Source organism: Hippocampus guttulatus, chromosome 20, assembly GCF_054856545.1.
Source record: "Hippocampus guttulatus isolate MCC_2025c chromosome 20, RoL_Hgut_1.0, whole genome shotgun sequence".
Taxonomy (NCBI): Eukaryota; Metazoa; Chordata; class Actinopteri; order Syngnathiformes; family Syngnathidae; genus Hippocampus; species Hippocampus guttulatus.
In genome coordinates this window covers 2,671,035-2,688,373 of record NC_141280.1, presented here as the reverse complement: position 1 = coordinate 2,688,373, position 17,339 = coordinate 2,671,035, and the positions used below count along the sequence as shown (strand labels likewise).

Below are 17,339 nucleotides of genomic sequence, written 5' to 3'. Positions count from 1 at the left end.
TTCTAAACACTCTTGGCCCTCTGAATCATTTGTTCCTATTCTAAATTCGGTTGAAAGTGAAAGGCCGTATAAAGTGTCCACAAATGCAAATAAATATTGGTTGAGGGGTTTGAATTTGGGCTTCGGCCTTCCTGTGTTTGGGGAGGTTTTCTGGGGGTTCCTCCCACGCAGGCTAGGTTCACTGAAGTTCCGGAATTGCCCTTCAGTGTGAATGTGAGTGTGAATGGTTGAACTTGTTTGTCGATAGCACCCTGCAATTGGTTGGTGACAGGCTCCAGAACAACCCCTGACTCTTGTGAGCCTGAGCGGTATCGTGGAGGGTTACAAAAAAAGATTCTGCATTTTCATGGTTTGCCTTGTTTGACCCTATCCACTTAACATTTGCCGATATTATGGATGGTATTTTTTAAATCAGTATTACAACTTATAGTGGACCTCTGTCAGTAAAAAAAATAAAATAAAACAAACAATGCGTGTGTATTTAGGATTAAAAAAAAATAGCTCCAGTAAATACAATAACAACGCTCACTGGCAGAGCCATCACGCAGGATTTCAATCTTCCTAAATCTTTGCAAAGTGTCTGCACGTGTTTGTGTGCCATTTGCTTTGCACGTTGCTGGTGAATTTCACAATTGGACAATGGAAGCTAGTCAAAAGGGCACTTGCAACTTACAGTCCTCCCCGAAGGCCGCCTTTACTCTCAATTTTTGAAATAGCGACCGAGCAACCAGAGCGCGGCGGTTGATTCGCAGTTAGGGTGCCTGCCTCGCAGCTCTGCAATTTATGGTAAACAAATAAATCATAAATAAAATCGTAGCCTTCCTATGTGGCGCTTGCATGGATTTTCTCCAGGTTGTTCCTCCCTTCCTCCCAATAACATGCATGTTAACTTCATGCAGCAACGTGCGCCGGTTGCAGTTTGCATTGAAGAACTGCTGACCAATGGCGGCCAACGTATAAGAACCATTTCCTGTTTATAGTAAATTGTTGTTCTTGTCAGGAGCCGAAGTCATCATGATGACGTAAGTGTCGTACAAGTGAAAGTGATCGCAGCGTGAAATGGACGTGAAGGTTAAGCGGGCTATCATAATACAGTAATGGGAGGGAGGGAACGTGGTGCAAAGAGGAGTGACTTCTTTCAAAAAATGCTCTCCAGTCAGTCAGCGGTCACCGGTACAAGGCGGGCTGGTAGGGAGGCAGCCGCCCCGCAGGCTGCACGAACATGGCTCGCTACGACGGGAATATGCAACTGGACGGCTACGACATGTTTTAAAAGTATAACGAGACGAGAAGAGGCAACCAGGGGACGAACGATCGCGGCGGTGTGAAGAAGGCAAGAAAAGCGGAGTACAAGTTGAGTCTCGAGCCTCACGTTTGTTTGTTGATGTCGGCAGCCCGCCGCGAATACCTGTCGGTGAGTCTAATCTCGCTTTGAAATCTTTATTGGACATTTTATGCGTGCAAATGTCGCTCGATTCAACACTTGGCTGTTTTATTTGTCACGTTCTGTGTTTGTTGGGGTGAGCAACTTTCATCAACATGGCCGCTGACGTCATAGCCACACAAGTAACCCCATTGACTAAACAAATTGTGGTAGTTCAGATCATCTTTAGAAGAGTTTTGTGCTGGTTATGAACATAAGTTTTTGTCCACAGCTGCGTCCCTCCCTTCCTCGTGTGTCACATTACTCTCGAGTCGTGCCCACTTTTTTTCCCTTTTTTTTTTTTTTTACACATCAGGACTGCTGTTTGACTTTGCTCTTGTTCGTCCTTTATTTGACCTTTATTGTCCATAAAACGGCGCTCAATCCAGATGATCAAAATAGCCTCTGCATACAAAGTGTGAACGTTTCAAGTGAATCGAAGTGTGCATAACTCAGCGGGGTCTTTATTCGTCACTTGGGGCGTCCAAGTCATGGATGGGGGTCCTGCACGTGTATCCTGCAACGATTTTTAATAATAACGTTGATCAGTGAATCATCTCTTTGCTAATAATATATTGTACCACTCCGATCGTTTTTACTACTCGCTTCTTCGTGATGAAAAGCGTCACTCTCCATTCAACTAACTAACTCTACTGCTTCCTCCTCTCTTGACACTGACAGAAGTGCTCCCGACAAGTGTCTGATTTCTCTAGTCACGCACACGCGGTTTCAACAAGAAAACGGCTGAAACCTTTAGTACTAGTTTTGAGAAAACATTTTTTGTTTTCCTCCCGATATTTGACAGCCCCAGGCAATTGCTTCATGTTAAATGGTTGGAATGGGGCTGCTCTGACCTTGGGGTGAGCAGGAGTGCTGAGAGGTGTTATCAGAGCTTTTTTTTTGGGGGGGGGGGGGGGTTGTAGTCCACTGTTGACAGCCCCGGGAGCCATTTGTGGCAATAAAACACCAATGCACCAGTTCCGAGTTGATCATCGGGGCAAGTAGTTGCTTTTGTTGAAGTAATACATCTGTGAGATAACATCAGTAGGCTGGAAATTTATTTATCCGGTGTATGCTATTGTAAACAGGAAAAGCTGCACACAACGGAACACTTTGCATATTTGTTTCGTCCTCATCCAACAATGCAACTATGAGTCTCAGAGGTATAAATAAAAGAAAGGAGAAAAAAAAGTAGTCTGGGGATGGCACAAACTCAAAGTACAAACAAACAGCTGTGGGTTCCAGGGTAAAGCCAACAGAGCTTTTTGAGCAGGCTCCATCATCTTTTTTTTACCACCTGGCATTGTTTCAGCTAAAGAGGAAGTGAAAAGGAGAAATACTGTCCTAGAGGGGAAACTCGCATGAAACCAAAATGTCACCTGAAGATGCTTTCTGCTGCCCTGGCAGTTTCATATGAACTTGTCGGTGATTTTTTTGGGCAAGGTTTTGATTTGGGCAAAGTGGGTGTTAAAATAAGATTTCTTTGAAGAGCTTTGATTAATTGCGAAAGATGTGGCGCATGTTGGGAATGGAGAATTACGTTGGTAGACATGCACGATCGGTGCAATTTAATCCACTCAACGTTTCTGCTTTGCTTTGTTATGTTCTTGTGGGGTTTTTTTTTCCCTTCTTCTTCTTCAAGGCAGGAAGCACACATTCACTTCCGATTTCTTGGTGCGGCCTTTCAGTCTTGTCACTCTTAGGTCTCAACATCTGATGTTTTCACTCTTTCCTTCCCTTCCGGCTTATAAAGGCCATCACATCGTCATCTGTGTGCAGTGTTACTCTGCGTTTTGCTGTCTCTGTTCAGTCAGACTTTTCGGCTGATTTCTGCTGCATGCGTGGACATCAGCTGGTGTTGTGGCAACAGTCCCCATGTTTTTCCTGTGTGTGTGTGTGTTTTATTTTTGTCATACCTATAGGTACAATGCGGACCAGATACAGTTGATGATCTGAACAGGCTTTTGGACAAATGTAGTTCAGCTTTTGCTAAGCCGTGTTATTTGAACATTGCAGTGTATCAGATTTACTCCAACTCACCAGTTTGAATGACATGTTTGCGTCTCACGGACCGTGAAGAACTTAATGTGGTTAGATTTTTCCCTCTTGCTCACGCAAAAGTGGCTTTTGAGAGCACTTGTGGGTTAATGTTTGCACCAATCTAGTCATGTAATAGGACACTTTGCAGAGGACCCTCCACCACATTTCGGGAGCATTCACGTTTTTCCGTGAGAGTCGGAGACAATGCAAAAAATAAAAGTCGGGTCCATGACATGTACCGTGAATTCCAACTCTTCAACGTATTGCAGCCCAGCGATCTCACGACTAATCCTCCAAATCAAACACGGCATGCTAGATAGTACTCTTTGTTTGTTTTAGGAACCTTTGGTCTAGGTCAGCGTATAGATTTTGGAGGAGAGGTAACGTAAGGTGATGTGATTCCATTCGGATCCAACGGCGACGGTCATTTGCTGACAAATAAAACACGTGAGTTGTGTTTCCTGGTAGTGCCACGTCAAGTGAGGACATTTCAAACCCTCTCACATTAACGGTAAGTACATGAAGGATAATTGAAAATTTGGCTTCCTGTTTTCCTCTTAAAGCTGACACTTAAAAAAAAAAAAAAGAAAGAAAGAAATTGAAATGTGATATTTAAGTGAATGAGTCTCATCTGTTTGCTGTATGGGAGTAAAGAGGCGTCGAGAAAAGATATACTGTACTGTAGCTCTCATGGGTATTTCTGGCACGTCTGTCGAGAGTTATTCTGACGGCGTGCGCATCATGCATAGTGCACGCACGCACGCACGCACAGCTTGAGACCTGTCAGGGTACACATGAGAATACAGAGCAGCTGCGAATGGCTATGTGGTCATGTGGTTTGCTATGCCTGTGTGGCATCCAAAGGGTGGTAAACACCCTCTTACCCCTCTTTAGTACGCCTTCGCCTGCCTGACGCCTCTTTCTTGTTTCCCAGAGTCTTCCAGCATTTCGTCCGCGGGCTTCGTCTTCAACCGCTGTGGGGAATTCTTTTTGGGCTGCCAGTCCAGTAGTTTGCGTGTCTGTTTTAGGCCCAGCGCCACTGCAAACAGGTGTGTATGTATGTGTGTGTATTTAGACCTGCAAATGAGAGAGCGATGTGATACGCACGACTTTCAGGCCTAACAAGCGTTTTGTGATGGTAAAAGACGGTCTCTGTATTGTGGTTGCACGAGGTGCACCGGTTGGGCGGTCTGCCTTGATGCAACACATTCCCTCACCTGGAATTATGGAAGACACTGAACTAACAATTGACAGATCGTATTTGGACATAGCGACGCCATGTTGACGATGAATTTCTTTCGAAATAATGTTTCAGGGTCAACGTGTTCTCATGCTAAAATATGTACGAAAAAAAAAAGGGATCATTTACCGGACAGATGACACAGTTGACATTTAGCTTTTTTGTTGTAGTGTCGGCTCAGGTCCTCACCCTTTGGAGTTTGCATTTAGTAGAATTCATTGAAGCCTCCATTTATTTATTTTTAATTGGCATGAATGGTTGTCTGTTCGGGATGTGCCCTGCGATAGACTGGATTTTACCCGGTCCAAGGTGTCGCTTGCTCAAAGTCAACAGGGAGCGATGGGCTCCGGCTCGCCCAACATCTCAATGTGGTCAAGCGTTACAGCTCATAGATGGATTTGAACTGACCCAAAAGCATCAAAATTTTACTGCATCTCAAGAAGTTCCTGAAAGACCATGGAGGGTGTGTGTGTGTCAGAATGATTTGTGCTGCCTCAATGTACACGCATATAAATATCCAGCAAGTGTCGACGACATCACCTCGGTAATCCCCGAGTACGACTGTATTTTGGGGATAAATGTTTTCGCCTCTTTGTTGCTGGAGGCTTGCCGAGGGCTGCTATTCAGTTTGTTGCAGGTTTAGCATCAGGACAATTTGGACTGCGGTTAAAAATAACAAGGTCTCAAACCATGTTGAGTACAATAAAACAGCAGGTTATCGCTGTGCTTTGTGTATTCACCCATTAGTTTTTTTTTTAAATTTGGCACTTGGCAGGCTCTCTAACGCAACTGTACGACTATGTGTCAAGATCAGAAACGGCAAGACAGTTTTGTACCTGTGTAATTGTCTGTTGACTCAAAGTACTTTTTTCTTCTGTCTTCCTCTTCATTAGACGTCTTTGAGGCTGCGCTTGCCCAGTGAGACCCCCGCCGCTCCCCCGACACCGAGAGGTACGACCATGCGTTTCACACCGCACACGCCATATTTCCACCCGGTGGAAGAGTTCATACATACACGCTTAGGGGAAATGTGGTTTGGATTAGTATTCACCAAACCTTGCCCAAGTGTATTTGTTTCTACACAGCTCAGCAAATGTCAACCATAATAAAACACCATGGTGCAACCCCCCCCCCCAGATAAGCAACACACATGCTGTCATCTGTAAATGCCAAAGGTTCCTCTCCATTTGCTCTGGACTTTCTATAGGCATGGGTGCAAAAAGGTTCCTCTCAGGACTCCGTCACTGCTCTCAACTTACTTGCAGCTTGCGTTCACTGCTCATAAACCAAGAATACATTTGATGTCGGGGAGTAACTCGTTTGATGCTCTTGTTGAGCGTAGAATTTCGGAGGCCTTTTTTTCCCCCCCCCCCATCAAATTTCAGATTTTGATCATAAAAATCAGATTTGCGGTTTGAATCAATCCCTTCTCCCCCTTTCGCTGCAAGGAAAACAATCACCAGCGGTGTCGTTCACCGGGTTTACGCTTTGAAAGATATTACAGCCGCAAAGGGTGGACTAAAATATTTCCTTCCATTTTGACTTCCTGTGAGCCAGCCAACATTTTGTTTCATGTCATTTCTTAGAAGTGCCGTCGTGATTGCGACGGTAGCAACGACACTATTCCTGTCCTGACCTAGTTGGGAGTAATAACGGCAAGGACGGACGCTTCTATCTCAGATACTTTTAAGCTTCCAAATTAAAAAAAAAAAAAAAAAAAAGGGAGGCAGACCTTGCACCACCGAGCTCCTACACGTCGGCGTCGCAGACCCCGTCGCGCGGCGCGCTTGTAGCTGCGGCGAAGGCTCACTTGCTGATAAGAATAGTTGACTCACCATGGGAGTGGGAGAAGTGGCGAGCTGGAGAGAGTCGTCATCTCTTAGCGAGAGATCGTCCCCAACAGCTGCGGTGCAGTCAACGCAAGATGAGTTTTATATAACTTCCGCTGCATCAAACCTTCCATTCCCATCTCGTTATGACTCCGTTTTAGCGAGCTTGCTGTCGGCATTTCTTCACAAGTGATGTCCGTCGGCCTGTAAAGATGAATCAAATAACTTGAATAATTTGCACGCGTCACCGAGTGTCCAAATAATTCGGCACGGCCATGAAAAAAAAAAGAGAATGACAATGAAGTATTTGTAATCCCCAGAAGATCTGTTTATTTATTTGTACGGAAGTCAAGTCGTTGCACACGAAAGGGGATCCCTTGCGCCACCGAACAAATGACACTTGCACTTGACTAACTGGGATTAAGAAGTAAAGTTGTGTGCGTGCATGCGTGCGTTGACTGAAAGGAGGAATCCGTCTTTTGTCTGACTGCAGCATGAGGCCTCCTGGGAAGTGTTCAAATCCTCCCTGGAATGTGCACAGGGGGTGGTGGGTGAATGAGGGCGTGGCTTAGCCTGTCACCATGTTTAGACAAGGAATGCTAATATTTGTGTGTACTGTATTTCACGTTTGCGGAAGACACTATCCATCTTGTTTTCATTTCTTGCTTCTCTCCAACGTCAGATATGATCAGTCTTGCAATAACTTGTCGAGTGTTCTCCATCTTCTCCTCCAGTGTCGTCTTTTTTTTTTTCATATACAGTATATATATATATATATATGAGGTCCTGAGAGACATCAAAACAACATTTATGGACTTAATCTTGTTGCCACTTGATTTACGTCCTGTCATGTACAAATGGCGTGTGACGTTTTGCGTGACTTCAGCATCAGGTGAATCGTGACCGCTAAGTGTATCCCTGGTTGTGTTGTAGGTGCTTGATGCAAGATGGTGATGGAGGAGGGGGGCCGGGGAGAGAGAAGGAGGGGGGACCCACTTGCCATGGGAGCATCCAGAAGGCAGATCCTGGTGGAGCTCGGTGAGTGCCGCGTTTGGCCTTTTGATTGAAGTGAGCGTTCTCAAAATGTCCCTTCTGCGTCACAGCGGATCAGAACCTCGATGCCATCTGTCTCTCGGCATATCGAACAGCCTGCAAGCTGAGATTCATACAGAAGAGATGTAACTGTAAGTCTCGAAGTAAAATCCGGATACTGCAACTGTTCATTTGGTTGCCTGTATTTTAAAAAGCTTTTTTTTTTTCCCCCCCCATCATTTCCCTTGCAGTGCATCTCATCGACATATACAACGTCATCGAAGCGGTGCGCGACGCCGGTCTGAATGCCGTGGAATTAAATGCTGGCATTTCTGTGACCAGGCTGGAGAACCTGGTGTCCTCCCTGTTCAACCAGCTCAGCAAGCGCCTGCCCACCACACATCCAATTAAGCCACGAGAGAGTACTGTCCTGTTTGTTGATTTCATACTAGCCGCCATTGAGAGGTAAATGACCAAAAAATAAAAAATAATAATAATAAAATGTCCCATCATTTGATGTAAAAATGACAACTACTCTCTCAGAAGCTTGCAGACAACTGTTGTATCTATTTATTTATTTATTTTTTTCAGCGAACCAGAGAGCCGACTGACGGTGTTCTCGGTGAAGGCAATTCTGGCTGTGCTATGCGGAGGGAAACTAGTGGACAAACTCCGCTGTAAGTCCCAGCAGATATTGATTTTGCTGGTCACTTAAGCCACATTGTCCGAGGCGGTGCCCCCTCAAAACTGAACCCATTTAAAATGGATCTGATGAATTTGCTGGATTTTTTTAAATATGTAAATCATCCCCTGTACATTAAATCAATTGAATGTTTTTTTTGCCGAGAGTCGCTTGGGGGCCCCAGCAGAATTGGCCCCGGGTCATGACACAACAATTTCTCATTTAGCTTATTTGATTATACTTGAAGTGCTGCGAGTTTAAAACGAACTTTTTCAAATAGCTGTCAACTGTCATTGCTTGCGCGCACATTATTATATTCTCGCTTTGCTCTGAAAAAAAGCCATACTGCAGTACCTTGTTTTCCCATCCGAAAATGAAAATATAGTGCACAATTGAAACTCAAGTGCCGCCTTGTGGGAAAAGTGTGTTAGTGCTGCTGTTGACTTCATCTGCGTTTTGTGTGCCAGATGTGTTTTCTCAGATCTCGGACTCCAGCGGTGTGATGGTGCTGTCCAAATTTGACCATTTTCTGTTGGAGGCTCTCAAGTTGCCCTGCGCTGTGCAAGAAGGACCGTCCTTTGGCTACACAAATAACATTGTCCACTCCTGCTTCCCCCACCAGGTAAAAGGGCTTCAGCACTGCATCTGTTGCAGAATGTTAGAGTGAGATAATTCGATTCATCCGAGTGATTTTGTGTGGTCTACGTTCTTTTGGGGCTTTTATCTGCAATTGTTTTGTCTTTCCCAATGAAGAGTTTGCGTATAATTGTTGTTCTAGAAGAGGGTGATGCTCAACATGTTCCTGGACATTGTATCCGACCCTCCTCCATGTCTCGTCTGGCTGCCCCTCATGCATCGCCTCGCCAACGTGGAAAACGGTAGATGGAAATGTACCCGTGCGCACTTTAATATGATGTGTTTAGTTTTTGAGAGATTTAAAAATCACCGGAGATTGACTGCGTAATACAGAGAGTTGTTTTGTTTTATCCTGTTTTGTGTGCAACTTTTTTTTTTTTCCTTTCTCCTCTCAGTCTACCATCCCGTCTCGTGTTCCTACTGCCGTAGCGACGGGATGACGGGCTTCCGCTACCGCTGTCTGCGTTGCCGAGGGTACCAGCTCTGCCAAAACTGCTTCTGGCGTGGAAATGCCAACGGCTCTCATAGCGACCAGCATCAGATGAAGGAGCACTCGTCCTGGGTGAGTCTCGACGGTTGAAGCAAGCAAAGGTTCATACAACGTCATGAGGAAAGAAAGGACTAGTGAGGCAAGAACTGGCATCCGTCCGAATCCCTTTGACCCATTTGGTTTGTCTTAATGTAGAAGTCACCTGCAACCAAGCTGGGCCGAGCCCTGGGCAAAACTCTGGGTTGTGTATCGTCCAGGGAACCTTCCCACCCGGTTTACCCAGAAGAACCTGAGAGGACCCTCAATCTCGCTAATATCGTGTAAGACTCACACACACACACACACACCTCTCTCGAAGAAGTTGCATTCAACAAAAATGTTATTTCTGTACACGCTGCTGTCCAAGTTATACTTTTTTAGACTACTAAGCGTGGTTTCGTGAATGCGGTTCCTTGATTTACCGTGGGGAAATTTTTTTTATCACAAGCATTATTTTCTTTGAGCTTATTTTTAAACACACGTGATCCTCTCTCAGAATGCTCTGATGTTGATGTCGCCCAACCCGCGTCGCCTATCATTTAGCACACAAGCTGATAATTCATAAACACTCCAAAATGATCCCCATCGGCTGCTGAATGTGACTCATTATGATACTGATAGTGGTGCTGTTGCATTATTGCAGCCTCCCCTATTCTGGAAGCGCGCACAAACAATTTTGCCTAAGCAAGACTTTCGTCTGGCTGTCAGAGACTTGCAGCCTAAAGGTTAGTTTTCATGGCTAGCTGTAAGGGATTCCTCAGGGCCAGACTTTCACCAACTTCTCTTATTGGTTATTGCCGCGATCGTTACATGTTGGCAGACACATGCAGGTAGCTTTAGGGAAATAACAAATCCAGCCAACCGCTTTGGTGGCTCCGCCCCCTGCGGCTGTAATCACACTGTTTGATTTTCCGAACATCAGCAGATGGGTTCATTGCATGCCTCCCGGCATTGAGCTTTTTATTCGAGCCAGCGCTGAGCTGCAGCACTCGGCCGTGAGTATGCACGTAGTGAAGTAGCATCGGGTAGCATCGTTCTCAGTTTTGGCCTTTTGCAGCCTTTCACTTTCGTTGCTTTCCGTCAGTCTTTTTGGACACCTTGTGATCTTTGCTCCGTCTGTGTTGACTCTGACCAGAATGATTCACCGTTGCATGACTACACCGATGCGTGTGAGAATGTGAGCTTCGAATGTGTTAGCCCAGGGCTCTGCACTTCATGAGCTGATGGATATTAACTATTTTTTTCTTTCTTGTGTTTGCATAGTTTTTCAAAGTCATCATTGTGTTTGTCATTGTATGTGCAGCCCTTCTCAACCTGTTGCGAACCCGAGTCCGGCCATGATGCTGTCTTCATCAGCACCAGAGTCCTCCAAGAGGTAAAGTTTGGCAACATACCAATGTAGCATTTGCAGTAGTTGCATGATTCTAAATGTTTTGTATGGCTCGCACGAGAATTACGGCCCAATGGACGGGCTTGGCTTCATTGATTTGATCCTGGAGAGCACTTTTACAAAAATCAGCATCGCTTTTTACATCGGCGTGACCGCGATACGTCAAATCACTCAATCTAATGCGCATCTATTTTGCTTGTCAGTGTGACTTAAAAAAAAAAAAAAATCAAACTTTATTAGAATACAAGAAATCTTTCTTATATTTGGGCTAAAAATGTTGCGACACATCATCCAAGCATACTTTTATGGACCTTGCTGTGCGCACTGGGGCACAGCAAAGGGCCTTTCCCAACTTGTGACACCAAAGTAGCCGGTCGAGTGTCCCAAGACTTTTGCCCATGTCGTGTACATGATGCTTACTTTGCCGTGTCTAACTTGTGTCAGCAGTTTGGCAGCAGCTCAGCGCATGAATGAGGAGCACGCTTTGATCGCCGCTTATGTGAACCGCCTCCAAAGCAGCCCACGGTGAGAGAGGCTGCAGCGAGACGGCCGGCCAGGCCTCGCAGACTGAGTCACTCATTGGAATCCAAACATTACGCTCGTTCGTCATTCTTTTGGTCAAAAAAGGCAAAGGAGAACCAAGGATAGCTCATAAGCCAAACATACAAGAAGTCAGTCCGGATGCAGTTTGTTGGCAGCGTTGTTTTGCTTTTGGGGAAGTGGATGGGGGGGGGGGGGGGGGGGGTCTCATATGTTAGTTTGAGACATCTGCGACTTTAAATAGAAAAAGGAAGCAATATTATCTCTTTTTTTTTTTTGGACAGGATTTCCCCTCCTGCGGTGTTACTTTACTTTTAAGTCTCTGTGCTAAAAACAAATGGACAGCAGTCTATGAAAATGTGTGAACTGACATAGACATTAACAGATGAATATGCGCTAACAGACTGCTTTTGCCTTCCATGTCGTGATGTTGAACCTGTGACTAAAAACGCTGGCATGCAGTTTGGAAAAGCGACATTAAATTTTGAGTAAATGTATTCTCGCTATTAGCGGCGCACACAGCCCCGGCAGACAAGACGAGGAGCACAAACTCATCGCCCGCTACACTTCTCGACTGGCAGAGACTGAAAGCTCAGGGGTGAGGTCATATTTCAGTTTCCCGTATTCATGAGCTTTATTGATACACAAGAAACGCGCAAAGCACCGGTCAACAATCTTGATTCGTCGTGTGTGTGTGTGTGTGTGTGTGTGTGTGTGTGTGTGTGTGTGTGTGTGTGTGTGTGTGTGTGTGTGTGTGTGTGTGTGTGTGTGTGTGTGTGTGTGTGTGTGTGTGTGTGTGTGTTTAGGTCATACCCACTCGAAGCATCAACTTTGATGTAAACAAACAGAAGAGGGAGCTCATCGCTCAGCTGGAATCCAAAAACAGGTAGAAAAGTGTGGGCGAGGAGCAAGGATCTTAATTTAACCTCTGCATGTATACCGACGTTGGAGGTTAAACTGAACTGCACTAATTTGTATTATTTTAAAAACCGCCTGGTCAGTCATGTTCAGCCTGCCCGACCTTGACCGTCACGTTGTTTCATCACACAGAGAGATTTTGGCAGAGATCAAGCGCCTCCGTTCAGAACACGACGCCGTGTGCCAGCCCGGTCCAGAAAAGGGCGGTACCAACCCGACTCTCCTGGCTGAGCTTCGCCTGCTCAGGTGAGCACGCGGTCCAGGAAACGCATCCGTGCCACGTCTCACGTATGCCGATGTTAAGCGCTATCGGCGTGTCCGCACGTAATCTTGCTGCGGTTGAAGTCATTCCGACAATGAATTGTCAGCATTTCCATGCCACGGGCGTCTGAGCGAGCGAGAAATGCGCAGTGAGGCTTTGCAGCGCAAAGCGGGGAGGCTTCATGGCAGATGGCAATGACAGATGGATGTTTGGAAAAACCACTGCAAGAAAAACAGAAAATTCATCCAACGCGTTTGCGCTTTTCAGGAACAACAACAACAAACCAAGCAGGAGGGATTTGTTCTGTGAATCGATGTTGTTTGGAGGGCTATGCTCGCTCGGAACTGAAAATAGGAGATACTCCATTTAGAAACCCCTCTATTGACACGCCAAGAGTGATGATCGGGATTTGTTGTGCTGCAGACAGAGGAAAGATGAGCTGGAGCAGAGGATGTCGTCTCTGCAAGAGAGCAGGAGAGAACTGATGGTCCAGCTGGAGGGACTGATGAAGCTGCTCAAGGTTATACACGTTCATTTGAAACCATTTAGACACACACACACACACACACACACGCCCTCTTATTTTCCACATCTTCTCTCTACTCGATGCTGTTAATTGTCACTTAAACTCGCCTCACTCCCTCTGGCTCCTCCTTGAGAGTCCTACCTGTTCTATCACTGCTCATGTCTGACCTCTTTCTTTTCACCCTTTCTGCATTTGTTTCCATCTGCCCATGCTCTGACCCCATAGGATGAGGAACAGCGACAGGCAGTAAGTTTAAACCCCCTTTTCGAAGGAGTGCAAAAAAAAATTAAACAAACCCATGAACAACTCGATAAACCTGTTTCGGGTCAATAGTGATATATTCTTTGATGTTTTTCATCATTGCAAATCTTTCTTTTAGGCGCAGGCCGCGGGATCCTCTCACGCTTTTGCCTCCCGGCTGAGCCCTTCGCCTGCCCGCTCAGTTGGTACGGCGTCGCCGCAGATGTATTCGCCCCAAGACTCCCTTGCCGGTGTGGGCGGGGATGTCCAAGAGGCTTTTGCCCAAGGTAACATTGTGAAAATGATTCCGGCTTTCAGAGAGAGAGAGAGGCATAATCACTCACTATTTTCCTGTTGTTGAATGTCTTCAGGCACCAGGCGAAACTTGAGGAATGACCTTCTAGTAGCAGCCGACTCCATTACCAACACCGTGTCCTCACTGGTCAAAGAGCTTCATTCTGGTGCGCACACGCTGATTATTGTTTGGTGCCGCAAAAGCTCAAGTTTAAAATAAACTATACATGGAGAAGTTATTCACGTGCCTTTTCTCCGCAGATGATGGTCGAGAGGAAGAGGAGAGATTGCTCAACGGGAAGGACAGAGGTAATATCGTACATCTCCTGAACACTCGTTAGCACGCTAACCTGCACCTTTAACCTGCTAACCCTTGAACACAAGAGCTCCAGCTCTATATATTGCGCCTAGTTTTGATTTTGAGATTTTCATGGAATAATCCTCTTCGTGGGCACAAGTCTGTCCTCATAAGGGAGTCCCGCTGTGACCATGCATCTGCATCTACTTTTAGAACTCTGAGGCCCATGTGGTTCTTATGAAGCTTTTTGTGGTAGCAACATATTTTCACATGACAGTGCTTTCTTGTCTGTCGATTCTTTTTTTTTTTTTTTTTCCTTTCTTTGCTGGTTTTCTCATGAAGCATTCTTTTCCATCCAGCAGGTTAAATTTCATCACGGACAAATACAAATGGTAAGTATGAGCCTCTTTTTTTAAGCCCCTTTTGAAATAAGAGTAATGTAAATACACTTGAAGAAAAGCTCTCTTTTACAAGTGCGCAGGAGAGAAAATGCTACTTTTCCATTGTGTGATTGGATCCACGCTTCCATCTTTCTCTTTGTGCATTGCACGCACTCATGGCTGACAACAAGGCACTCTAAAGTGGACATGCCGGCATGATGTTTTCATTCTGTAGGCATAGCTTGTTCACTGCCTGTCACAATTGCGCCAAATGACTGCGAACGACTCAAGGCACTCTTTTTTTTATGTAGTGGGGAAGGGGGACTCATGCCCAAGTCAAAGTGTGTCATTGGGTGCAAGTGACAATGATGCCACTCTCCTCAGGCAGTGCGGTGTCTCATCCCAGCCAAAGAAGAAGCTAAAATGGAGACAAGAAACGTCCTCACTAGCCAGTGGGAATTGGAACATTAAGTGCCGATGAAGCACTCGCCATGCTGGACACCAAACTTGAGTCCATTTACTGATGTAGAGCTCTGAATCAGTGTTTGTCTTGTCACTGCGACATTCATTTTTATGTTGACATATCGGAGCATAGCTAAACAAGGAACCTGAAGCCTCGTTTTACTCAAGCCTGTGCGTGTGTGCGCCCGCGCACGCTTTATCGTTTTTTCATTTTTTTTATTTTTAAATGAGGGTAAAGTAAGTGAGAGAGAGGTGTATGAAGAGGAGGCAGATGTGTTAAGAAGCTTTAATTCTCAGGATGGTAATAAAGGATGTAACGGTAGTTCCGGAGAAAAGAACAAACAAAGGAGGTCAACTGTTAAAAAAAAAACACAAGAGATGAAATGATGACGTTTCAGCACTGTGTGCTTTGTATTTATTTATTTTTGCTTTGGTTTGATTTTTGCCAGCTATCGTTTGTTGTGAGAGTCAAGATGCATATGAGAAGTGGTCAAGGCCTGCTGAGACATTTGCTGGGACATTTGCTCCTGCGCCACAGGTGCTCGTATTATAGCAGCTCAGGCTGGCTTGTTCTGGTACTGAATTGATAAGAGTACAATGTCTGCGTGTGTGTGACAGAGAAACATTAAATAAACATTATTCCCGTAAATAGTTTTTATGTAAAAGCAAAGAGAGAGGAGACATGAACGCAGAAGTGAAGTCAATAAATTTCGTTAGCGACTAGGTTACATTGCTGCCTCAAAAGCAGATGTGTCAACTTGCTTTTATCCAATAGAAAAAAAACACGCCTCTGTATTTTTTAAGGGGGATTTTCAACAGATATGTTCATTCAATCAAAACCTTAAACTTATCTTGCTGTCTCCCAACTGATCGAACGATCCTTAGACTCTGCAGCTCAAAATGACTCCTCGCGCTTTGCCACTTTACTGCCTTTTCATTTCAAGCTTTCCGAACAGTAGATTTGTGAAAGATTCGGCCCACTGTGTGGCGTTGACGATACCAAAAAAACATCAACCGCGCACGGCGCTTTGCTGCATGTGCAAACACTGAACCAAAGAAACGAGCTTGTGCGAGTTCAGTAATTGAAAGCGTCAAGACTTGCTGATCATTTTCAGCTGGTGTTCACGTTACAGCGTGCATGTGAAGAAAATACAGTACCCTCTTCACAGCGGCCATTGGCTCATGTCGTTGCGTGGTTAAACTCATGAGCATGTATGACAGTCCCTTTCCATGGCCCGCATCTGGGACTCACCGGAATTGCCGGTGAACAGGACCGTCGTTATTCATGTTAGGTTGGACACGCGTGCCCTCTGCTATGACAACTCCAAATGGCCTCAATGAGGAGCGGCTAGCCACATCCTTACTTGAAACTGTAAATGCTGTCAGCGGCGAACATATGTGAGCGATGTGTTAGACCTGCAATAAATTCTATGAATGATCAAACTGGATCCGGTGTGTCCTGTCTCTTCTTAGCGCCTACAACAAGCGGGGACAATAAATAAGAACTTGAAGGGCCAGTGCTTCCTGGCTGCTTGGACGTCAGGATCGTCAAACCTCCTTCCGATCAGTCGCTTGGCGTCAAACACCGTGTTGCTGGGGTTCAAGGCCACTTGGTTTTTGGCGGCGTCGCCGATGAGCCTCTCGGTGTCGGTGAACGCCACGTAGCTGGGTGTGGTCCTGTTGCCCTGGTCATTGGCGATGATCTCCACTTTGCCATGCTGGAAAACACCCACGCAGGAGTACGTGATGCTCAGGTCGATGCCGATTGCGACGCCTTTCTCCAAGACCATTTTGCTTGTTATTCTGTCAGGATGCTCGTCTGTGAGGAGGACAACATTACAGCAACATATTAAAAATCATGATACATCAATTTTCATTTTCTATATCACTTGTCCTCTTTAGGGTCATGGGGGAGCGAGAGCTTAGCCCAGCTGACATGGGCGAGAGGTGGAGTACACTCCAGAGTGGTTGCCAGCCAATCGGAGGATACATTTAGACCATAGGTGTCAAACTCAGGTCCTGGAGGGCCCTCCAGGACCTGAGTTTGACACCTAAGAGTTAGACAATTAACCATTAACACTTATGGACCAGTGATATCACCGATAAAAGTAACTTCCTATTGGTGGTTTCAAAATAAAAGACTATGAAGGTGGCTTTTGAGCGATGGTAAACACGACGAAGGACAAAACCTTTATTGTGACAGCAAGGGCGGATCACCACAGTAACCGGTGACGTTTGCTTTATTGAGAAAACTGCAATCGTGGCGATGCAGCGAGAGCGACTAGTCAAATCGAGAAGCGAGTTTCTTTTTTGCTACTGACGAAATTGATTTTTGGAGATGATGATGAAATAAAAATAGCTCTGAAATGAAGTGTAGATTTATGGCACAATTAAACGCTGTGCGTCCGTGATTTAGAGCCATTTATTGCACCGGACAGACCGTCAAAAACACGAAATGTGAGACAAAATGGAGCCCCATTTATCATCTTCATCATCAGTATTATTATTATTATTATTATTATTATAATTTGTAGGCTTTAGGACCCGGTGGAGACTTTCGCCGGTGCACCAGCGTCTCCGGCGAATGACAGAGAGGGAGGGAGAGAGAGACGGAAGCA

The 17,339-nt window shown here is 45.4% G+C and overlaps 1 protein-coding gene across 9 annotated transcripts; it reads left to right on the top strand.

Annotated features, from left to right (window-relative positions):
• Positions 1 to 1,014: 1,014 nt before the first annotated feature.
• Positions 1,015 to 16,591, top strand: dtnba (dystrobrevin, beta a). 9 transcript variants are annotated; one of them, XM_086101113.1, is made up of 22 exons: positions 1,015 to 1,414; positions 5,597 to 5,654; positions 7,466 to 7,570; positions 7,636 to 7,716; positions 7,816 to 8,029; positions 8,156 to 8,241; positions 8,714 to 8,868; positions 9,025 to 9,124; positions 9,278 to 9,444; positions 9,568 to 9,692; positions 10,715 to 10,786; positions 11,246 to 11,326; positions 11,852 to 11,939; positions 12,148 to 12,227; positions 12,392 to 12,505; positions 12,945 to 13,041; positions 13,273 to 13,293; positions 13,427 to 13,574; positions 13,659 to 13,748; positions 13,843 to 13,890; positions 14,239 to 14,271; positions 14,644 to 16,169. In XM_086101113.1, exons 3-21 carry the CDS (start codon positions 7,480 to 7,482, stop codon positions 14,244 to 14,246), a joined length of 1,866 nt encoding a protein of 621 aa, XP_085957239.1. In that variant the 5' UTR covers positions 1,015 to 1,414; positions 5,597 to 5,654; positions 7,466 to 7,479; the 3' UTR covers positions 14,247 to 14,271; positions 14,644 to 16,169. The 9 variants fall into 9 exon arrangements, with proteins under 9 accessions (XP_085957239.1, XP_085957242.1, XP_085957237.1 ...); XM_086101116.1 differs by lacking the exons at positions 1,015 to 1,414; positions 14,644 to 16,169 and adding exons at positions 4,423 to 4,512; positions 16,195 to 16,591 and having other exon boundaries at positions 14,242 to 14,271; XM_086101111.1 differs by lacking the exons at positions 1,015 to 1,414; positions 14,644 to 16,169 and adding exons at positions 4,423 to 4,512; positions 16,195 to 16,591.
• The last annotated feature ends 748 nt before the right edge of the window (positions 16,592 to 17,339 follow it).

Bases quoted from the DNA above. Each gene is read 5' to 3' on its own strand.
- dtnba (XM_086101111.1), top strand. From the start codon at position 7,480: ATGGTGATGGAGGAGGGGGGCCGGGGAGAGAGAAGGAGGGGGGACCCA. The intron at 8,242-8,713 runs GTAAGTCCCAGC...TTTGTGTGCCAG, and splicing joins ACTAGTGGACAAACTCCGCT to ATGTGTTTTCTCAGATCTCG. The intron at 8,869-9,024 runs GTAAAAGGGCTT...TTGTTGTTCTAG, and splicing joins ACTCCTGCTTCCCCCACCAG to AAGAGGGTGATGCTCAACAT.